At 33.4% G+C, this 24,534-nt stretch overlaps 1 protein-coding gene and 2 long non-coding RNA genes across 20 annotated transcripts in view; 2 read left to right on the plus strand and 1 right to left on the minus strand.

Annotated features, from left to right (window-relative positions):
* The window catches only part of LOC114267419 (cysteine-tryptophan domain-containing zinc finger protein 3-like), a 66,119-nt gene extending 58,851 nt beyond the window's left edge, over nucleotides 1-7,268 (minus strand). Inside the window, exons 1-7 of one of the 12 annotated variants that reach the window (XR_014347214.1) lie at nucleotides 6,677-6,943; nucleotides 6,250-6,307; nucleotides 5,051-5,263; nucleotides 4,804-4,965; nucleotides 4,027-4,187; nucleotides 3,491-3,636; nucleotides 3,024-3,184 (exon numbers count right to left, since the gene is read on the minus strand). Coding sequence is in view for 5 of the 12 variants with exons in the window: in XM_082899937.1 (XP_082756063.1) it covers nucleotides 3,057-3,184; nucleotides 4,027-4,187; nucleotides 4,804-4,904 (390 nt within the window). In the remaining 7 variants the exon portion in view is untranslated. Of the gene's footprint in view, nucleotides 1-3,023; nucleotides 3,637-4,026; nucleotides 4,188-4,803; nucleotides 4,966-5,050; nucleotides 6,308-6,561; nucleotides 6,656-6,676 lie in introns of those variants that run through there. The other 11 variants (XR_014347211.1, XR_014347212.1, XR_014347209.1 and 8 more) reach the window with 11 other exon arrangements.
* On the plus strand, nucleotides 7,252-9,143 carry LOC145804793 (uncharacterized). Its single transcript, XR_014347224.1, has 2 exons — nucleotides 7,252-7,389; nucleotides 8,754-9,143. It is a non-coding gene; the product is annotated as an uncharacterized LOC145804793 (long non-coding RNA).
* A 3,602-nt stretch (nucleotides 9,144-12,745) lies between these two features.
* LOC145804794 (uncharacterized) lies at nucleotides 12,746-23,949 on the plus strand. 7 transcript variants are annotated; one of them, XR_014347230.1, is made up of 7 exons: nucleotides 12,746-13,033; nucleotides 18,807-18,909; nucleotides 19,041-19,103; nucleotides 20,856-21,365; nucleotides 21,496-21,577; nucleotides 23,439-23,514; nucleotides 23,588-23,949. It is a non-coding gene; the product is annotated as an uncharacterized LOC145804794 (long non-coding RNA). The 7 variants fall into 7 exon arrangements; XR_014347229.1 differs by having other exon boundaries at nucleotides 21,225-21,365; XR_014347226.1 differs by having other exon boundaries at nucleotides 23,439-23,634.
* Nucleotides 23,950-24,534: the final 585 nt, after the last annotated feature.

The following is a 24,534-nucleotide window of genomic DNA, read 5'->3' on the forward strand; positions in this document are numbered from 1 at the left end:
AATGAAATGGTATTATATAATACAAGTTATATCATGTGCTAAATAGATAAAATAAAGAATTAGATGAAATAAGTGTACACTTTTTTATTATGTTTGATTATGATTGAATAAAAATGTGATTATTTTTTTTATTATTGGTGAATTACTATTGTGTTAATGATAATATGGTAATTAATGTGAATGTAACATTTTCTTTTTTAAATTTCTTCTTGTAGTTGTCAAATAATTTTTTTTAAACTCTAACATGGTTGAATTTTTAACAAAATAAAAATTGACACATAACTTGTCATTGTGAGCTAAATTGTAATTCTTAAATTGTAAGGTGGTGTTTGATAAAATTAAAAATTGAAAACTAAAAGCTGAAGACTGAAGACTGAAAATTAAGTAATAAAAATTAAATGCTAAATTTTTTAAATTAAAAAGTTGTTTAATTAAAAAATTAAGTGTCGAACTAAAACATATTGTTTAATATATACAAGATTAAATTTAAAATTTATTATTTTTAAGTTGTATTGCAACAACAGTGACGACAATATCAATGGTGATGAAGGTAAAGACATAGTGGTTCTAGTGATGGTGGATGGATAATGTAGTGGATGTAAAAAAGATGGCGACAATGATGTAGTGATGGTGGTGGTTATGATAATGGTGACAATAGTTGTGGAGGTGAAGGGTAATTGTAATAGTGGTTGAGAGATGATGGTAATGCAATGGTGACTGTGATGGTGGTGTGGTGGTAGTAGTGAAATGATGATAGTACTTATACAATAATAACAATGGTGGAGGTTGTTGTGGTGGCAGCGACAGTAAGAGTGGTGATGGTAGTGACAGCGGCGGTGGTAGAAGTGGTGGCAACGACGGCGGCGGCAGTGATGTTTTAACCATGTATGTTTGTACACAATTATTTATAAATTCAGTCAGAATTAAGTAGATATCACACAACTTAAATTTTTGTTAACTTTAGTCTATATTTTAAGAGCTATTTAAACTTTTAAGTGCTGCCCATTGTGATTATCAGACGGATTTAATTCATTTTCAATTAATGCATTTATAAATTCAATTAGAATTAAGTAAATATCATATCACTTAAATTTTTGTCAACTTTTAGTCTATATTTTAACAGCTATTTCTTATGTGATACCCATTGTGATTATCAAACGGATTTAATTCATTTTCACTTAATGCATTCAGTTTTAAGTATTGAATTAAGTTATTAAACACCAAGTGTCAATTTTCTATCTATCTTCTATACTATTATTAAGTGAAGGTTAAATTTGGTGTCCAAGCCTGTGGTTGATTCTCCTCATACCAAGTGTCCCTCATTTTTTAAAGGGAAAATTAGTGAAAGATCCCTACCAAACTTTGAGTAGTAGAAGAGAAGCAATATATATTTTCTTATTAGCTAAGGCCCCTCACCACTAACCCAGCCAACTCTCTCTCCCATTTCCAACTCTCTCTCTCTCTCCTCGATGTTTATGGCCCAATCTGGATCGATGAGCATATCGCTAGTGGCTCGTTCAACCATAGAATTCACCATCTTTGCTTCAAATTTCAAACCCTATGAATGTCGGAAACGATCGAAATCTAAGAATCTAATCAACAGTGCACTTTTTCAGCGAGATCACGACGAAATCCAAGGAGGCACCAACTCTTTGCTTCGAATTTCAAACTCTGTGAATGCTCAAGACGATCGAAATCTGAGAATCTGATGAACCATACACTTTTCTGGCGAGATCACGACGAAACCCAAAGAGGCACCGATTCAATTTGAGTAGATCAAGCCGAAATCCAAAATCAAAGTAAAACAATTTGCTAACTCAAAAGTGAAAAACAGATTGAAGAGTCTTTAAACCACATTTCTCTCCTTTGTCTTTAACAATCTATTCTCTCTCTTGTTCTCTTTGTGTGTGAAAGTTATAAATTTATCTGTGGTTCAAATTTCTCTGTAGTTGAAATTTTTTGTGAAGTTGAAATTTGAAATTTCTCTCATCTCTCTTTAATAATATATTCTCTCTCTTGTTCTCTTTGTGTGTGAAAGCTATAACTTTATCTGTGATTCAAATTTCTTTGTGGTTTAAATTTTTACTTGTGATTTTTAATTTTCTCTGGATTAGATGTATGGATTGGGAAATTAATTGGAATTGTGTTCAAATATGATTTTCTCTATGTTTTTGAGGAATAGTTAGCAATTTTTTGTGATTTTTTTCTGTGTTTAACATGCTTATAAGTTTGTAATTTTCTCTGGATTTTTATTTGTAGTTTATAATTTTCTATGGACATGCAAGTATATGATGGCCAAAGAAGATCAACATGACAAAGAAATTTTCTCTAGTTTGAACTCAAAGGAATTTCAATTTTCTCTAGTTTAAATCCAGAGAAATTCTTTGGGAGATCTAGAATTTCTCGGGGAAGTCCAGAGAATTTCTCTGGGATTGAAATTTCTCTAGATCGATGTTGAAGGATCTTAGATATTATGAAAATATTGAATGTCCTTTATGCCATAAAATCTTAATACTAGGGATCCTAAAAAAAAAAAAAAAATCCCCTTTTTAAATAAATAAAAAAATAGATAAATAGGAGGAGTCCCTTAAATCTTAAATTTGCTAAAAAATACACTTATCACTTGACTGATACACAATATATAATAAGTATTTTATTTTATTTTATTTTTACTTATTTGATTTGCACATATATCGCATGTAGCAACCGTTAGTATTCCATAAAACAAACATAAGATAATTTAAGTAAACTAATAAAGAAAAAAACAATTGGAAAAAATCAGGCCTAATTAAAAAAGGCACATGAAACATATTATTAAAATTCCATTGAAATCCTAAGTAAGGCTGGCATTTGATGAAAACAAAGGGTCAAAATGGGCAAAAACAACAAAAAGCAAGCCATGGCACGTTTACATAAATGAAGGAGTCTCTTATATTATATTATAGATATATTAAACAGATATTCACCTTTTAAGAAGCTAAAAGCATATATATATATTAAACTGAATTTCTACGTATACTTACAAAGTTGAGCAGCCGCACCAAACTGGGGCGGTTTCATGCAGCAATAACATGGTTTGCAGCAACTTGAGGAGAGCTAACACCCTTGGTTAAGGGAACCTTGTGTAATGTTGTTGGGTTGTTTAAGTTATCAACGTCGGAGGCAGAGGAAGAGGGAGATTCACCTAATAAAAGCAACGATGGGAAGCAGGTCATCAACTAAAAGAACTGGTGGGAGCCTAGCATCTCATCTACCACAGCAAATCACCATCTTTAATATATGATAGAATGACAAAAATGAAAATCGCTAACTTTCACACAAAAAATAAGCAAATAAATAAAAAGTAAAATGAGGCCACAATTGGGATAAAATTACAATGTACGCGAGGAAATATTTGATATTTGGATATTGTTACCTTCAGTATTCTAAGCAGGGAACAGAAGGAAAGAAAAATGTGAACAGGAGAATCTACAGTTGATCGATAACCTACACGTTTGTACTAGAAAGAAGATACCACAAAAGATTTTTGTCCAGCGCAATAAATTTCCTGCTCTGATATTTCCAGTTGCTTCAGTTTCTCTTATGGAAGTCATGATTTCAAATGAAATTATAGTACTTATTCATCGGCCTTTCCTCCTGTAAAGTGTGCAATGTCATATCATCACCAGATTCATGTAGAGAATTCCATTTCTAGATTTCAAATTTAAAGTTGAAGTGAAAAATATTAATATGCTTTTTAAATTTAAGAAATGATTGCAGGGACAGAAGTCAGATTCTAAATGATGAATTAAACTTACCACATTTTAGAGTAGTTTCTTGTTCAATTATGATAGTGGGGGAAAAAAAAATGAACTACAGGGCATGGGTTCCAATTCTTAGGAGATGAATTTGGACAAACCAAAAGTAGTGAAACTTTCATGTGAGATGAATAAAGAATTAAAAAAAAATGTTCATCCAATGCCATATTTCTCTGCCCAAATACTGACATATTGAACAGATTTTCCGATCAAAATTTATTCTAATTACCAGGAGGAACTATTTGCAAAGCTGTCTGCAACTCATGCCGATCTCTGCTTGCATTGGTATGCGAGTAATAAATTACTCTCATATATGCCACCTCCATGCATTTGTAGGCCAGAGCAACAGCAGCAATGTCCTTGGATTTCTCATAGTCATGAGCACAAAACCTATCAATTTAAGAATGAATAGCAAGAAGACAAAGTAGAGGAAAATTGCATAAGCTTTTCACATTGCACGAAGAAGAAATCGTCCATCAAAAATGCAAGTAAAAGTTACTTTCTACCCTTCGTTTCAAATACAGTTCTGTAAAGAGTGATGCATTACAAATAGTGGGAAATGATCCATTACCACGGCGAATATATAGGAAAAATTCCTTTCCCCGAACTGGTTGAACAATATATGCACATGGTTATAAGAGAGGGTATAATGGAACTATAAAATACTTAGAGAAGAAAATATAGAAAACAGTTGTGAAACCCAGGATGAGGTTTAGGGAATGCCTGTTCAGGTGGAGTGGCATTTTGAGCATTTTGACCTTAGTTGAAATATGCATTTTGACCTTAGTTGAAATATATAGAATTGCACTTTAAGATATAGGAAAGGGAGAAACAAAACCTCAACACAAGTTCAAGTATCTAGATTTCCAAACACAGAAGTACGCACATATGCTTCTTGGACAGATAGTCACTGAGACAATTCTACAAACCACTTTAAACAAATCACAAAAAAAGCATACATCCCAACGAGAAAAAGGTTGCTGATAGAGCTTTGAGTATTACTTACTCACAGAGTTTTGCTGTGCTACTACACATTTGCATTGACCGAATCATCTCGCCTTGCTTTGGCACTCTCGCCATTGCTAGATTCCAATAAAGAGGCTCCATGAAGAAACTTAAGGGCTGCCTGGAAGTAAAGACCTGTACTTTCAACAATTAATCCAGAATTCTGCAAAAGATACCCAAGTAGTGCCAAGAGTTAGGAAGATGAATAAACCAATTCAACAGTTGAAGAGGGGAAAAAATCTAGCGACCTTAAGGCGATCAGCCGAGTGTTTAAGATCCTTTGCCTCCTTTACAATCTTAGTGGTAGCCTAACAGGAGGAATCTCTTCTGGCAGGAATTGTGGCATCCGCATCCCTGACCCTATGGCCACTAATTGTTGGTTGTCTTGATCTAATCGGCTGATTTCCATTCTGGTTCTCAGACCTTTTTGTGTGTTTTGAAGCCTTCAATGCATCATCACCCTCAGAAGCATCAATTAACAAACTATTTACTCCATTCTTGAGCTCTATAGAGAGAGATTAACAAACTATTTCATCAATTAACAAGCTCTATAGAGAGATTCTTGAGCTCTTCATTAGACTAAATATGTTACTACTTTAATTTGAACCTCTACAGCTAGAGGGAAAAAATCCAGAAAAAGTTATGGCATTTGACTTGAGCAAAAGTTGCCACCACTCAAAAAGAGTCGAGAGAATAATATATTAGTTATGGACATGCATTGTCCATTGACTGTTGCTTCAAGCTCTGCTGCAAACACATTCCGAAGGACTTAGAAGACAAGCAGAAGTTCAATTCAAATAAAGTTCATAATGCCTTTTTATATTGGTGTGGAAACAGGTGGTACAACCATGAGATGTCTCTTTAGAGTTTTTAACCAAAGTAACTTTCTTTGGTGGCCAAGGTAAACAGGGTTGGGATCACAAAATATTTATTAATTTCTAAGTGTAGTTCATAGTGTTATTTTATTGGGGTAGTTTTTTTGTGGAATTAAAATCCATTATTCATACTAATAAAGAAACATAATTTCAAAAGAGGAAATGGTCTCCTGAGCTTTCAAGTAATGTTTTTAATAAATATATGTTATTGCACCCTTTCAACTGCCAACCAAAATTCTCATTTCAATGTTCATATTCCTAATTTGTATGTAGTGTGGTGGAAGTCAAAATGGACGATGCTCCCTAATTAATAATTATATGTAGCTTGTATGACATAAATTCCTATCGGTATTGGTAAATGGAGATAATTGTGTGCTATAATGAAAGAGTAAAATTCATAAGGATTAATACAAACAAAACTTGGAAGAAAAAGAATACCAAAAGGAAAACTCAATGTGAACTTTTTTGCAGGGAACAAAATACAACAACAATTGCAGAAGAAGAAAAAAAAAAAAAAAAAAAACAAAAACAAAAAGAGCAAATAATATTGAAAAAATCAATCATATTCTTACCTCCCCTTACTGATAAGCTGTAGGCCTCCAAAAAAACAACAACAGCAAACAAATAAACCTACAAAAACAATAAATGATAATGAAAAACAAAACAAAAACTACAAGAAATATATATATATATATAGTTTGCAGGAAGGGAACAAAAATTGCATATTTTCTATTTCTATTTTCATAGGCATATTATCAAACAGGTAGTATGCATAGGAAGAGGCTTTGCCATGAAGAGAATTTATGAGTTATTTTAGTGAGGCATATTATCAAACAATTGGTACGCATAAGTTATCCACACATTAACAAACACGAAAAACATACAAATCAGATATGAACATCTCAGTTGAAGACAAACAATGAGCATAAACATCGCCAACATGTATTGCAAGAAGACATAAGACAGGAAAATACACCGAGAGAGAGAAGATGAGCATACCAATTATTTTGTTTGCTACATGGTGGATGGCCTTGAGTATAGTGGATGGCGGTGGACGTGCAGTTCTCTACATTTATTCTTCGTTCGACTTATGAGAATGAGTCGTTTACGTAGCACACCATCGATGCTGCCAGTTGTCTTTCGTGAGACCACGTGGCTGATAGATTGCAAGCCCATACGGCTTTAAATTTGCATCAATGCACCAAGGATCCTCTAGAGTGAAATTTCCCTAAAGTTTCCTAGAGTATTACATTGTGTGGTTGAGATTTACTAGCAAGTCACATCAGAAAAATTGATGTGACTTGTCAGTAAATCTCAACCACACAATGTAGCACTCTAGGAAACTTTAGGAAAAAACCACTCTAGAGGATCCTTGCTCGCATCAATGGCCGTGGGCGCGCTGGGCGGTAGCGGATCCTCTAGAGTAATCCTCTACAGAATGATCTCCTAAAGTGGATAATCGGACGGATCTGCTTAATACTCACCAAAACAACGACGTCGTTTTGGTGAGTATTTTGAAAGAAAAAAACAGAATCAGGGATTTCAAAAGGCATTTCAAAATTCCTTTTGATATGTATACAGACGGAGTGCGAAGGAGTTCAAAGTAGTGTTTGGGGTTCAAAGGACGAACGGCGGCAGAGGCAGACGAAGCACAACGGAGGACGGAGGACGACGAACCACGACAGAGGACGGAGGACAAACGAGAATCTGAGGTAAACCTGAAATCGCAAAGTTAGGGTTGGATTTTGTTTGCTATTTCGTGTTAGGGTTTGGGATTTCAGCAAAATAAGGGTCTGTGAGGATTTTGAGGAATGTTTTGCAAACACATCTGCAACAGAGTATGGTCTTTGGAGAGTTCCTTCAGAGTATGTCATATATTAAGTGTATAGGCAGTTAAAGTATACCAAACTAAGTAAACTTTCTGCTGTTGTGGTATGATCCTGTTCCTTCATTAGTTGTCATGTGTTTTCTTCCTTTTTTGCATCCTTTTATGTCCATTCTCTACTTGCTGGATCCAGAAATCTGTAGCACAGGCAAAAAAAATTATTAGAACTGTACCTTTTTAGCTCAAAGTTTTTCTTCCTTTTTTTTTTTCTTTTTAAAATCAAAATGAACATTAATATTGCCTACTTACCCACTCTATTGAAATAGGCACTGTTATCCAAAATTTCATACATGTTTGCATTTTGTGGAAGGAGCATGCTTTGAATCACATCAAACACTGTAAAAACAAGAATGCTAACTAGGTCCAAACAATCTATTGAAATACATGGTATGATCCTGTTGAAATAGCCATTTTTTGAAATAGCCACCAAACTAAACAATCTACTTACCCACTCTATTGAAATAGCCATTTTTTTTCTGCATGATCCTGTTATGTTGCATTACATGGAATGATCCAACCAATCAACTCCATTGCTTTCAAAGAGAGAACTGAATCCAGACAAAAGCTTCACCCAATAGAGTGTAAACTGTTAAAGTAGACTAGTGTGGTTTTTAAATTTATAAAGCGAAAACCCAACCCTCGAATCCAACAGTGCCTCTTCTCTCTCTCTAAATTATTAATTGGTTCTAAGACATCACATAACTATGTTTCAGATTAATCATAAATTTTCATATCTCTTCATATTTTTAATTATTTAATACAAAATTATAAATTTTACTCTTTTTCATTAACACAATGAATATAAACCATTCACATTACACCACACCTGAACCAAACAAATAACTTCTCTCTTTCTACTAGAATGGTTAGTCATTTACTACAACTACAACTATCTCCATGGAATAGGCAAATCACTTTGAAAATATATATAATATAATAATATAATTTAAAAAAAAAAAAATGTATTTTGACTCTAGTGTCTACACATATTAAGTGAAGCAAGAAGCTTCCATTCTTTTTTGCCCCTTTCTCTTTATAGAAGAAAGAATAGTTTTTATGTAATACAGCTATAGTCCTACTCTCTTTCTATTTTCTTGCATTGGAATCCTCAAGTTCGGATATCTGAAAGAATAGTTTTTATGCAATGCAGCTATAGTCCTTTATTGATTAACTGATTCTTGTCCATTGTAGACTACGAACGAGCACTGCAATTACTTCAGGTGGTTCGCAGATGATGACAACGACGACGATGACGTCAACATTACCTCATCAATCCGTGCCAATGCTGGACCTCCGACAGATTCAAGAACAGAAGAAATTAATGATCTAAGGAGAAGGGTTGGTGAGCATGATAGAAGGCTTCAAAGGATTGAGAAGATTTTCAAGGCAATGACTTATGTCATTGTATTTTGTGTATTTTTGTACTTTATCATGTAAATGACTCAGTTCTTAGGTTTTGGAAATTTTTTTTGGTGCTTAAAAATCTGATGGTTTGCAAAAACAAGTGTGTAACATGTTTGATTGAGATGAAATGTTGAATGAACAGTTTCTGAAATCTATTACTTTAGGTTGAATGTTGTATAGCAGGTTTTTGAAATGTTGTATAATGTTGAATGTTGAAATGTTGGATAATGTTGAATGTTGAAATGTTGAATAATGTTGAAATGTTGAAAATGTTGAATGTTGTATAACAGGTTTCTGAAATGTTGAATAATGTTGAATGTTGAAATGTTGAATAATGTTGAAATGTTGAAAATGTTGTATAACAAGTTTTTGAAATCTATTGAAAATGTTGAAAATGTTGTATAACAGGTTTTTGAAATCTATTGAAAATGTTGAAATGTTGAATGTTGTATAACAGGTTGCTGTATTATATGAAATGTTCAATGTTGTATAACAGGTTTCTGAAATTCAGGTTGTTCATTGAAGTACCTTTCTCACAAAAGGGGTCACCACCTTTGTTGAAATGTTGAATGTTGCATAATATCAACACTTTTCCAAAAGGGGTCAACCTGTAGGTGTTTCAGAACATGTTCAAGCTCTCTCTTTTTTGTGAAATAGTCAATACATATCAATGTAACAGTTCTGTATCACTCTAAAATAAGTCAATCCTATATATCATTTCATTAAGGCATCCAAGGATTGGCAAACATATATCAAATGTAAAGCACAAATTGTGCATCAAGGATTGGCAAACATATATCATGATGAAACATGGCAACCCACCTACCATACTAAATCCTACTGCAACTCTAACTCTATTTCAGCAAAAAAATCTGCAACAGTTTAACTGTATTTCAGCAACATTTCAACTCTACTTCAGCAAATTTTTAGCAACAAATTCAGCAAAATTTTAACTCCATTTGAGCAAAATTTCAGCAACATTTCATCAACTCTATTTCAGCAACATTTGAACCCAAATTTGAGCAAGATTTGAACCAAAGTTTCAGCAACATTTGCACAGAAATTTCAACAAACATTAAGCAAAAATTAATCAAAAGTTCATCAACATTTGAACAGAAATTTCAGCCAAATTAAGCAACAATTGAACCCAAATTTCAGCAACATTCCAAGGATGGTATGAGCAAATTTTTAGCAACAGCTTCATGAAAGGTTTTCAATATTACATATCCAACAAAAAATTCACAAAAATTCCCAAAACAAAATAACGCTAAGATGTTGGCGTGTGATCCACATGCCCATGCCCACGGCCACGGCCACGACCACGACCACGACCATATAGTACCTCGAAAAAAAATAAAATAATATTACATCAAAGGAACCATAAAATAAAATGAAACTTTAAATGAATGAATGACAAAATAAAAGAAGAAAGGTGAAAAATAAATTACTTCACTACATGCGGGACTATTTGAGGTTTGCGAGTGATAACTACTTGCATTGTTAAGCAATGCTTGATAGGTTCCATGGACGGAATACATCGATGGCATTGAAAAATGCATATTGTGATGAAGAAAACTTGGCTGCAACAATAACAAACCCAACCTTCCTCCATAAGTATTATAGAAATCATATGCTTCTTGTTCTGTATCAAATGTCATGTGAACTCTAGGCTTCCAATCACACTCACCCCCATCATTCTCATGATTGTTAGGTTCCATATCAATGTGCCAAGTCACTTAAAAAATAAAGAAGTGCTCAGTATTAGCATAAAAGCTGTAACTTATGTTTGCAAAATAATACAAACTGAATAAGATAATCAACGAAGAACAAATTGAATAATACAAACTAAATTATGGTCTTTGTTATGTATCACAATGTGGTTTTCATTAAGATGTTCACTACAGCAGGTATTCATTGTTAAATTCAGAAGAAAAAAAAAAATTGAATTTGCACTATATATGTTGCTTAATATATGTTCACTATCCAGACAACATGAGCATACAAAACTGAAATGGAATGGAATGTCATCAAATAGCAAATTAGTGAAAGCCATGTACTACTCCCAGAACCAAGATAGAGAAAGAAAATAAGAAGATATGCATCTAAGGTTGTATGTATATGCGAGCATGTGCAAGCAAGAGAGTCAAATGAAGCTGACAGACACTGAAAATCGCAAGCAGAAATTATCATTTCTACTACTTTTTTTTCCCAACTTGTTTGTTACATTACCCAATTCAAAAAATCTGTATCATAACTTTTTTCAACATTTTCAAAAAACCTATTGTATGATAACATTCAACATTTCAACATTCAAATTATCATTTCAACATTTCAACTTTCAACATTCAACACAATGTTATCATTGAATCTGTATCATAACTTTCAACATTTCAACTTTTTTTAAATCTGTATCACTGAAATGTTGAATGTTGAATGTTATCATTTCAAATTTTTTCAACATATTGAGATGAGATATGTTGAATGTTATCATAACCAAAAAATGAAAATTTCAAATAAATCAACACCTGCATAAACAAATTGAAATACCTAAGTTGGACATCCACATGTCCATGGAGTATGTTCGAACTTAAAACATATATTTAAACATTGTATGTTCTAAATACCTATTTTCTTCAATCGGTTGGAGCAGGGGCAACGGCCACGGCGGCGGCAGGACAGTGGCGACGGCACGACGGCGGCGACAACGGGGGAACTGCGACGATGGGGCAACGGGATGCACGACGGAGCAGCCTCTCTAACTCTTCTTCCCTCTCTCCTTCTTTCGTTGTTTTGCTTCTTCCCGCTTGTCTGTATAGTTCTTCAGCCTGGGGGGAATTTTGAAATCGGAAAATTTGGTTTTTTTTTTTTTTTTTTTTCAAAATACTCACCAAAACGACATCGTTTTGGTGAGTATTAAGCAGAGCCGTCCGATTATCCACTTTAGGAGATCACTCTAGAGGATTACTCTAGAGGATCCGCTCGCGGGTGAACCAGGTAATTTGAGAGAGTTTTAAGGATACTGAAGTCATACGAAGCGCTAGATTCACCATAAGGTTTTCACGCTTTTTATATATGGTTATAGATACAAAATAACAATAATAATAATCTTATATATACATATAATATTTATTTATATGAATCAATGTAATAAATAAAAAATCAGAAAACAACCATTTAATAATGTTAGGGACCAAACATAACAAATTGATCAAGAAATAAATATTCTAGGTGTAACAGAGAAAACTAAAATTTAATTTATATCGTATATTCTAATTTTCTTTTGTCACTTTTTAAATTACTTTTATAGATTCTTTTAACTTTTTTTTTTCATAAGAATTACACGGTGACTAATATGATCTGTTTAATCTTTCACAAAATAATATTATATTCTGACAGAAAATATTTATGTTTTAATTTAAGAAGTGATATTTACATTTTAACTTCTCTTATAATTTCTTTTCATTTTTTGTTCTGTAAATATTGTTCCTTTAAATTTTTATTATTTTATATGATATGATTTTTTTTCTAAAGCAGAAATTGAATCATGTGAAATATTGGGTTCATGATATTTATTTAACAAACTTCTCTTAATATTGGGTTCGTAATAATTATTTAACAAATTTGAAAAAAACAAAAACAAAATATAAGCTACTTGTAAAACATTGAAATTAATATAAAGGACCTGTTACAGTGTGCAACCCCTCAAGGGTTGCACATGATATGCAACTTTATTATTGGCTATTGGATTACATAAATAGATCATGACTATTGAATTCTTTAATTTTGAAAAATTGGACACCGGAGCAACCGGTTGACCCATCTCTATTCTCTCTTCTTCCACAGTGCATTCTCTCTATACTTTCACTTTCGTGTCTCTCTCTGTGTCGCCCCCCCTCTCTCTCTCTCTCTGTTACCCTCTCTCTACTGCACTCATTCCTCTCTCTTTCTCTGTCTCGCCTGAATGGCCGAAGTGGTTGTTCTGTTTAAAACCCTAATCTAACCCAGTGAGCCTCTGTTTGGTTTCTAAGAAAAGAAAGGATTTGTTTTTTTGAAGAGCAATCAACAAGGTACGCCTCCCTCTGATTATTTCAGAAACCCTCCCTCTTCGTCCCCATTTTTTGCTCTGTTTTCTCTCTCTGAATTTGTATTCCAGTCTGTCCTGGCTCACACTGATTTGAAATTTGTACGAATGAAGCAAGGCTTTGTAAGGATGTTATTCTATTTTGCTATTTATATATCTCGGTTGACATTTGTAATGAAATAATCCATTTTTACATTAATTAATATAGTATTTTGTAACCATTTTGTTGCTTCCATGACTTGTTCTTGATTTGTTGCAAAATATTGCATCTTATTTTGGCATTAAAATTATAGGGCTAAATTATGTTATTTGAATTTTGATTGCATTTAAGATGTTTGTAAAAATGCCTAGTTTGTTAGCAATTTAAACAAAAGTATTTTGGAACTATATTTTCATTGCATTTAGATGTTGTTGAAAACTTGTGATTGATTTAACATGTTCTTCGAAGATTTGTCCCAAAATATATTTAGTGATATTCACATGAAGCAGCTATAACTTGTGGTTGGGACCTCCCAATTTGTAAGTTAGGGCAAATAGTTATTCCAAGTGTTTTTAGTAATGTGTAGTTCTTATTGTTCTAGTTGAATTAAATAGCCATCTGAATTAAATCTTTTGTTTGATTGGTTTTTAAATATATATATATATATATATATATGTATTGAAAAGCCAATGTAGTTCACATACAATAGAAATACTTCCAAAAATGCTAATCAAATAGTGCTTGAACTTCACTTGTATCCTTCTTTAAGCATGAGCAGTTGACAAGATAACGAGAAAGTGACTCTAACCAACAAAACAACTTTGAAAAGCTAAAAAGAATTGAAGTATATGATTTTAAATTTTAGCTAAAAAGTAGTCAACGTTGAGCTTATGCTTAATAAAATGAATTTCCGCATCCTTTTTCCAAAGTATATTGGTGCTAAGAAAATCCATGAATTATTATCTTCCCTCTAAGCATGGAGGCTTTCCTAGCAACCATGAAAGATTAGTGCGAAACTTTAGAATTGAGTAGTGGGTAGGTAGTGTGAGAAAGGGAAAATTTTGAATTTTTCTTCCCTTGTTTGTTTGCATGATAAATTTGTCATGATAATGTTGGAAAATGTAAGATTGTTAAATTTTGTGTACAATCCATAGCAACATGGTAAGTTGCTTTTCAATTTCTCGCAAAATATACATAAATGTTTCTTGCAAAAAACAAAGAATGTTTTTTTTTCACTATTTTGTCACTTTTGATTTTCTATCTAAACATGCATCTTTTTACACTTGGTTAATTTTGACCTAACGAACTGTACTTTGTTTTTCAAGTAACATTCTTATGATAAGAGATGTGCATAGTAGCATTTCCTTTATATATGTGTATTATATAATTATAAAATTTATCTTATAAATGCTATATTTTTTGGGACAAGTATCTTAGATGATTGGTTTTAGTTGGATTGTTTATATACATATGCCTAAGAGGAGGGACAAATATCATCAGGATAGTGTAATTTAGTAATTTCAATTTGGGGACCTACATCCCAAGGACATTAGGGCTGCAATTAATAAATCAATAAGAATTTTTTTTATAATTACAACTAAAATGAGAAGGTGAAAAGTAAATATAAAGAGGTGGCAATCGCCTATTTTCTTTACCAAAATATCCTTTTCTTCGTCCTTTTTCCTTCCCTTTGCTTTGGAAATCTTGTCACTGAGTCCCATACGACCAATTTCCTCCCTCCTTGACCAACCCCAACACCTTGCCTGCCACCACCAACCCCTCACCCACCTGTCTCGTCCCTCCTCGACCACTTGAAACCCTTCCCCACCCATTTCCATCACTTCCTCACGCTACTCTCGTCTACCTCTTCTACACAAGCCCCTTCCAACCCCACCCAACCTAACACCCTAATCAACCCAAACCCAAGCCATCGGAACCCCACCAAACTCCTCCAGTCCCACCCCATCTCTACTCTGCACCATCTCTCTCTTAACTATTGTTGAAAGATACAAGTCCAAACTATGCAAGGTGGTGATGATCTACTCCCAATGTTTTGGCCTGATAATTACATGATATGTATGGAGTGGAAGAATCATGAAGGAATATGTATCAAACTTTTAAAAACAAAGAATAAAAGAGAGAATATTTGTGTCATGTATTTCTATAAATTATTAAATGGTTGAACCAACAAGTAAAATGATAAAGAATGTGAGCTTTGTCAAGATTGATTATTTGGTATCTAATGTTTTGACTTGTACATAATAATCCATACAAAAATTGCTTGAGACTTAGAGCTTATGTGCCCCACTTCGACGTAAGTTTCCAGACTAATGGCTAGACTCAAGAGTTGTATCCATTCACGTTTTGAAAAATCCATGAGAAAAAAGAATCCGTTTCAATATGCTATCCCTTAAGGGTTGCATATAATATTCTCCCTAACTATTGGCTCTTTTTATTTATTTATTTTAATTGCTCGAAGGGTTGGTTTTGGTACGTTAGTCTAAGTCTTTACGTAATGGCTATTGATAGTTCAAACAAATGTATTAAAAGTTTCATCTCTTGTATTGTTTATGTGGTTTGTTAATGTGAAAGCATATGTGCAAAATGATATTTGTTTGCTTTTAATTGATAGCATGGCACTGGCGGGTGTGCTAATTTATTTATTTGCTTTTAATTGATAGTAGGATACTGGCAGATGTTATACTTTATTTGTTTTCTTTTAGTTGATAATAGGGCATTACCAGGTGTGATACTTTTTTCTGTTTGCAAATTATGATAGTTAAGGATTGGAGATGCTCTAAAGTGTACTATTATTGTCAGTCATACTCTGTTGAGTTGTGAATTTATTGGGTTTTATGCCATGCTTGGGACTTTTATACCATGTTGTGAGTCCCAAACATGGTGTAAAATTCTATAAAATTAAATCTCACAACTAGAATTAACATATCAAAAAATATATATTTAGAATTAAATTACAAAAAAATTACTTTTGTGAAAATAATAAGGATATCAAGTGAATGAGGATATCGCAGGTATACTCTATTGTCTTGATGTGCATATTTTTATATAATTTTATGTTATTAAATTTTGTCTATGTAGACTTAATGAAAATTTTACACTTCTTGATGATGTGATTGAAGGTGTGGTCATAATGCGGTTTAAAGTGTAGTCTTGCATGTGTGTTTTTTAGTTATTTGAATGAAGTGTGTTCTTTGATCTAGTTTATACCCATTGGAAAAAAATAAAATAAAATAAGAAAATTCTAGCGTTGCCACTAATTATACACTGTTTTGAAATGTGAAACACATGGGTGGCAATTACAGTCTATTTTCAAGTGTGTCTGGTTATTAGGCATTACATTTTTAATTTGGGTTTTGAAATATAAGTAGTTTCATTCATATGCAATTTGTAATATCCTTAACTGTTAGTTGCCATTTGTAAGAAGCTGCATTGGTTGCATTGTCATTGATTACCGTGATACAGGGAGGACATGATAATGTTCATATAGGTGTCAATCATAGTTAAATTGAAAATATCTGTTTGGATTTGGTCCTTGTGGCTGCATTGTCATGGCTTGAACTAACACCAGTGTGGTTTGAACTCCATATTTTGTAAGGCTACCATCCTCTTTGTTTGTTTGTTTTTTTGTTTATATGCTTGAACTGAAACGTTTGGTCTTGCTCCATTGAAGAAAAATATTGTAAGAGGGATTCCAGGTTCTACAACATTGCAAGGCATCTTGCTTTATCATTTTTTGTTATAAAGAATATAGCATAGCATTATAGAAGATTTGATTAAGAACGATAGGCTGTTGGACTGACTCAAGTAACTTCTCCATTAGCTTGTTCAGAAGGGCTTTAATGAAATGTAATAATTCTTTGGTTTAATTAATTGTTTAACTGTTGAAACTGGTCTATGCTTTTTTCCTTAAATTCCTTAAATTGGATTGATCAATGGAATGTTAAAATTGTTCTTTCTTCCTCCTTTATTTTATTTTACGTGACAATGAGATCTAGACCTTCCAATATCAATTGAAGCTTGTTGATTATGGCTTGCCATATGAAAGTGTTCCATGGGAGCTAATTTTAATTTATTTATTTTTTAGTGGGTGGCTTTCTAAGCTTATATTTGCCTTAATATTTGTGTGGGTGCTTTAAGTTTTCCATTGTCCCATGTCTCCATGTTGATGCTAGAGATAAGAATGTCGCAGTACCCTTGACATAAACAAACACACACCACCCCCATTATTTTTGTTGCTTTCTCTTGTTGAACCCATCATAAACACCACTACCCAAATTGGAAATAACAACAGTCAGCACCCTTTACTATTTTGAGTAGATTTTAAATTTTCCAAAGTGTTATCCCAAGGAACGGAGTGGCCACATAATTACATATAGAACATTGACTCTATAAAATAGATGATCATATGAGATAGGGAGATTTTGGTTTTGGTTTTGATTTTATTTAAGTGCTAATTATTGGTGGAATTTTATAGCAAGTGTTGTGGTTTTGTGTTTTTATCAACTTGTAGCGTTTGTAAATTTTCGGCGATTGATAGAATATTTTGATGTACTTCAAGAATGATATGTTTTTTTTCTTAAACTAGCATTGATTTTTCTAATTTCACCATCTTTGTCTTTTTTTGGAACCGTTCCTAAATTTTGTGTTTCAAGTTTATTTTCTAGAAATTCAAACCTCAACTTCATTGTTATGTTTCCAATGTTTTTGGTTGATGCTTATTTTTATGATTTTGCAAACGGATAGTCTATTATGGTTTTGTTTTTGTTCAAGTGTTCTATGGTTATTCTACCTTGCACGTGTGCACACATACTGGCAAGGTGGGTAAGTACAAGGTTAGGTGGGTTTCTGATTCGAGACTTCTCTCTTATTGCCAAAGTAATCTTGCCTTTTGCGAAGTCAAGTGACTATTAATGGGAAGAAGAAAAAAAAGAAAAAAAAAAAGAGCTCCTAAGATTCAGCGAGGAAAGTTGACTCAGGCAATTATGTTTATTCACTAAAAGAATTACCTTGGAAACAAGCAGCCTAATTGAAATTGAAAGTAAAAAAACATATTTTATAAACTATTACTCAAATTGAATTTTTTTAATCTGTCCTTTGACAATTCCAATTCCAATTCCAATTCCAATTCCATTTCAAGATTGTATAATATAACTTTTTGTAGAAGATCAATATATGTATGCATTACTTCTAGAGGCTTTAGTCTTACTAGAAGGAAATCTAGTGTAATTATGCCAAATTTGTGAGGTTTATTGTAATTTACCAAATTAAATTGTGAATGAATGACTTTTTTTTTTTTTGAACTAGTGAATGAATGACTCTGATCCACAATAATTAATGGATCTTTCCTATGGTTATGGTTGAAGAGTTCAATTGCAGGGTCACATGAAAAAAAAAATGTAAAAGCCTTCCATGTTACTAAATTTTTGTCTTGTATTGTCTTTAAGGTAGAGATTTTTTAAGTTCGTAAAATATACAAAGCAAGGATGTCTCTCATTGTTATTTACACATAAAATGAGTTTGTCTCTACTAGCTTTGACAAAGAGTTTGCAAGAGGGGAGTTGTTGTATTGTGCAAGGCTTGAAACTTGCATACCATATGCAAGTTAATTTTCAGCCATTGGATTTGATTGAATTAATCTAAACCCTTCAATATTTTATATAGTTTATACCATTTACCTGCTAAACTGGTTGAAACTTTCCCAGCCATTCTCTCTACTTCATCAGTCACGTTTCTCTCTCTCTCTGGTTTGGCTAAACAGGACTCCCCTCTCTCTCTTTTCCAGTCGTTCCACAAATGGAGATCGAAGTTGCAGGCTGTGCAATGATTTGAAGAGGTATTCACCCAAAAACAGGATTGAAGAGGTATGACTATAATAACCCTAAAATTTTCTGCCCCTTGCTACTAATTTATGGTTTCTCCCTCTCTTTCTCTAATTTCTCAATCTGTGCTCTTTCTTTTTGTCATCTCTCACTCTTGTCTCTTGCTTTTGAAGGCTTCTTGAAGATCTCTATCTTCTCCAGTAGCTTATTTGTTTGAAAGAGTTCTCATTGAAGAGGTATGGCTTGAAATCCTTGGTTGTTTAGTGGTGATTCTCCCCCCCTTTGTTCAATCTATTATTTTTATAGGTTAAAAATGGGTGGAAGCGTCAGCACTTGTCCAAAGGTGGGTGGCTCACTTTGATCAATAGTGTCCTATCCAGTATGGGATGGTTAGAGGGGGGTGGTGTTCAAATCGGGTGAGTCAATCACATGGTTGTAGTTTGTGGAAGGGGATTTGGTTGGGTAGGAAGACCTTTTGGGATAGGGTTCGATTTAAAGTGGCGATAGGGGATCGGGTTCGCTTCTGGGAAGATAGGTGGTGTGGCGAGTTGTCTTTGGCGGCTATGTTTCCACTGATTTTTGCTATTGCCGCTGATGTGGAGGAGTTGGTTGCTTTGGTTCGGGTGCGGCAAGGGCAATCATACACGTGGAATCTTCATCTACGTCGTAATGTGCAAGATTGGGAGTTGGACCAATTGGTGGGTTTGTTGGGTTTTTTGTATGAGTTGCAGTTTGGAGGGGATGGGGAGGATACTTTATCATGGGAGGGTCCGAGGGCTAAAGGGATTTTTTTGGTGTCGTCGTTTTATGGGATGCTTGAAGGGGGAGGAGTTGGGGTGTTCCCTTGGAAGAACATTTGGGCGGTGGGATCACCGTCCAAGGTTGCTTTCTTTGTTTAGACAGCTGTTTTGGGTCGCATTCTGACTATTGATTAACTTAATTCAGCGACAGCATGTGATGGTTAATTGGTGTTTTATGTGTTGTAGGGATGCGGAAACCGTCAATCATTTGTTTATCCATTGCTTGGTTGTGTTTCGGATTTGGAATTTGATTGTTGCTTTATTTGGTTTGGTTTGGGTGCAGCCGGGGTTTGTGTTGAGTGTTCTACAAAGTTGGGGTGGGGCTAGGATGGGCAAGAGGTGCCGGAAGGCTTGGGTACTTGCTTCTCATTGTTTGTTTTGCTTGATCTGGTTGGAGTGCAATAGGCGGGTTTTTCAAGATTTGAGTCAGTCGGCTCTTTGGTTAGAAATTAGTTTACTTTTGGTTTTGTATAGTTGGGTAAAGGGTTTGGTGGATCATGATGTTTTGACTTTTGTTGATTTTGTGGAAGATTTGAATAGTTAGTTTTGCGCCCATGGGGTGTTGGTTTCCCTTTTGTATTATTTGCATCATCTTGATGCTTTCTTAGTAAAATTTGTTTATTGATCAAAAAAAAAAAAAAATGTCACTCAAGTCGTTATTGTTGTACGTTGTGTAGATTGGAAGTTGCTTATATGAAAAATAAATATGTGGAATATTTGAACTAAAAGAAAAATGTGCATAATGAAAAACTTCTTGCAAAGTGTTGGAATCCCATATTGTCAAAACCAAAATTAATCTCTAATTGTCTTTTTATATTTACAAATACTATAAATTGCAGGTTTTTTTTTTTTTTTTTTTGGGTCTGTTGCTATCTTATTTTTTAAAAAATAAAAATCCTCATTGAAATTGCTGATGGTTTTGTTGTCCCATTTTTCTTATATGTGTGCTTATTTTTTTAAATATTGTTCAGTTATTAAGGGAAAACATTTGTGCTAATTTTTTGTGAAGTATTTTAGAACAAGTAGTAAAACTACGAGGAAACCATGTGAAAAACTATGTGTATGGTGGCGAGTGGTGATACTTGACTAATCAAGATACTGAACGTGATTTCAAAATACCGAACATTAATATTTTTTCTCTTTGAAGTAAGACTTTATTGTAATTTTAATTTTTCGTTTTTGTTTCAGGTATCGATATTGGCAACAGTTGATGGCTATTGGATGACTTTCAAATTCTTTTAATTTGGATCCTTTTTAGGGCAATAGTTTTGATTCTAAATTTGTCTTTAATTTATGTAATTAATGACTTTTGCATTCATTTCACAAATCACAAGTGCCGTGAATGATTTTTGGTTAGTGTTTGGGTGTGCAACCCAAAGGGAGTTGGACACCATATGCACCTTAATTCTAAACCATTAGATTACTTAAATTTGATCTTAATAATGGCGAAAAATAGGCAACCGGGTTAACCGGTTAACCTTTAGCTCTCCCCTTGACTCTTAGCCTCACTCTTTTGTTTCTCACTTTATTGCTCTCCCTCCGTTGGCTTTCCCTCAGCTGCTCTCACTCCAGTGGCGAAGGAGCTACTCAGGGACCACCGCAGCCATTAATAGCAGGCTCGAAGCTTTCAGTTTCAAGAACATCGGTCCGCTCAGATTCGTATGATCGAAGAGAGTCTCCGATTTGCCAGTGTTCCTGGTGCGTTCTAATTTCTTATATCTTTTTTTCTATCTGAATATATTTTGATGATCTGATTTGATTTCATTTAAATAAACAAGACATTCTTATATTTTCAATTGTTTTGTTGAATCCACGATGGAATGCGAAGGTGATTACATCTGTGGCTGGAGGATTTTGCTGCATTCGTTCTTGGTGCAAAATCCCTTGGACTTTGCCTGTCGAAGCCCTAGGTCACCGCTCTCTCTCTCTCTCTCTCTCTCTCTCTCTGTGTATTTCCTAAAATCTACTATATATTTTGGTCCATTTTGTGAGCCTTATTCCGGTTATGCTTGTGTTAATACATAATTCTGCATATTCTTTTGCTCATATTCTTTCTCTCATTGCATTATGTGAACTTTAGTTGTTGATTTTTGCTCCTTTAAAGTTCATTGTTTGTGGGGGTGAAGCCCATATCACCTATTTATTATAATTTTCACTAACCCTTCATTTTGGCTGCTTGGAAAACCTAATACGAAGAAAAGAACATATCCAAGTTTCCATACTTTTGTTTACTGAGTTGTAATATGCTTACTTGTGCAGATTTTATTTTATTGTTTTTTTGTTAAATTTTTCATATTCTAAACTTGAACTTTTGTGCTTTTCTCATATTTTCTCTGCAATCTAACACAACATATATATATATATATATATATATTTAACTGTTTACTTGGGAATTAAGCAATTTTATGATGTTAGAGAAGATGTTTATGTGGCTACTCACTCTACTATTGGACTATTATTAATTAAACCTGTTAATGTCTACTTAAGTACTCAAGGAAAACATGAAGTTCTCCATAATTTCTATTTAAGACCAATGAGATTTAGATTTGTCTAGAAATTATATTTTGTAATAATGATATCCTTTGCTCCTTTCTTTCTTGGACTTTTTTTTTTCTCCCTTTTCCACAATTGTCACATGGATGCTCCAAATATACAATTATAGTTAGGAAAATCAACAACACTTATTAATAGCTCTTTATTTGTAATTTTCATTGATGAGATTATTTGGTTTCCTCTGCCTATCAATTTCGAGTCAACTTTTAGAGCAATAAAGAAGTTTTGATTGCTTTCTTGTAATGAAATAATTTGTGAATATGTTCATATATTGGCATGTATACATTTGTTGTATTTCGGAACCATATTTTTGCTTCAATCTTTTTGAACAAGAAGTATATAAACTACAGCTTAATTTTTCCTTTTCTTTTTTCTTCTAATTTTTTATGCACAATGAAATAGCTACATTTTTTTTCTTCTCTTGAGAAGATAGTGAACTTCAATGCACACGCGTGCACACACGAACAAATGGACAAAAATTGAAGCCATGAGGATATGAACTAAGGTAAAGATAAAAACTTTCACCATAAGCTTTTTTTCTATAATAATTATGTCAATTGAGGGTTGTGATTTTTTTTCTTGATTTCAAATTTGTTTTGTAATGTGTTAATGTGACTTTCTTAAAAGATAACATCTTTGTCATATATTTTTGTTGGATATGTCGTTTGATATTTGAGCAACTGGTGGTTGTTATCTGCTGTAAACTCTTGATTGTGATGTGCAAATCCATGATTCTTCTTTGTGGTAATTGAGGCTTCTTTGTAGCATTGATTTGGATTAGGTGAAGTCTTCTTTTATTTTGAAGGAGGAAGTGTTGTCTTATAAATTATTTATGTTTAAATTTCTTTCTTTCCCTTATTTAAAAAAAATTATTGATTGATTAGTCAAAACTTCCTATTTGGCTTTGAAGCTAGAAAAAACTAGCTTTCAGGTACTGTGGGAGTGGCAGAGGTTTGGGCACCATCTAAGATTTATGAGGGTCTGCTTGTTTTATTCTTTGACGTAGTAGGGTGTGGGGTGGTTGTGTTTACCACTGTTCAAATTTGTACCATCTCTGGATGACTATGAATCTACACTGAACCTACAGTAGTGAAGATTACAAATACCAATTGCAGAAAACCCACCGTCACAATTTTTTTTTTTTTTTAAAAAAAAATCAACATGCATTTAATTTTGAATTTGCACTAACCCAGACTTTTATTTTGTCCTCTTTAGCAGGTATAGCCATTCGGATTGGTAGGGTCCTTGATGTGGTGAAGCGGTAGGAAAACACCTAAGCTTGTATGGACAAAAGGTAGGTCTAGATGCACGAGGAACTAAAATCTGTGTAAGTGACAATGAATGAATTGACAAAAAAAAAATTGTAGATACTCATGAGGATGGAGGACAAGGTAAGGATGAGGAACACGAAAAAGAGTTGGGAAGAGATGAAGATGATGATGATGAGGGAGATGAAGAAGAGTTGGGAACAGAAGATGTTGTAGACGGAGATGAATTTTTTAAGGAGCCTTGACCTTGGCCTTTTCATTGTTTTTGTAGTTGAATATGTTAATTTGTTTTGTGGTTGTCCCAATTTGTTTATGAACACTTTTTTCTTACTTTCGGGAGTTTAGTATGATATGTTTTGTGTATACAAAAAATTTTATGGTTGGTGTTTTGGTAAATATGACCACACCAGGTTGTTTATTGTTTGAAATATTGTAGTAAATTGCCTTTTTTTCCTTCTAAATTTTTGAAAATTGTCAATGAAGATAAGTTGCTTGATATTTGAAATATGATGTATTGTGCTTGATGTTTAATGTATTGAATAGTAATTTATGAGGAGGTTGTGAATGATACAGTTTGTTAACTTCAGACCTTGTTATATAATCATTTCTAATTTGTAAGCCCATGGACTGACTAAACACTCAAGATTTTGGCTTTTAGTTGTTATTTGGATTATGGCCAATGGATTGGCCAATTGATTTCTATCAAGGTAGTTCATTTGGGGACTCATTAGTCAATCAATTCTTGCAAGAAAGTGGAAATACCAATCAATTGGCCAATCTATTTTCGAGCCCATGGCCATGACAAACAGAAAAATAAATAAATAAATAAATGCCAAAGTTTGACTTCCTTGTATAATTTGCTTGAATATTGTTTACAATCGATTCATAGTGAATCTATTAGGCACTAGACATGTTACAATCTCACAATCAATTGGAGCAAATTTGTATTGTTTAAACTTGGTTGGCAATGGTACACAATCAATTGCTCTGTACTGTTGCAATATGGATGCATTTTGTGCTGAATAGATTGGCATCCATAATCAAAT

This window comes from Camellia sinensis, chromosome 12 (assembly GCF_055761805.1).
Source record: "Camellia sinensis isolate YWXY chromosome 12, ASM5576180v1, whole genome shotgun sequence".
NCBI classification, from domain to species: domain Eukaryota; kingdom Viridiplantae; phylum Streptophyta; class Magnoliopsida; order Ericales; family Theaceae; genus Camellia; species Camellia sinensis.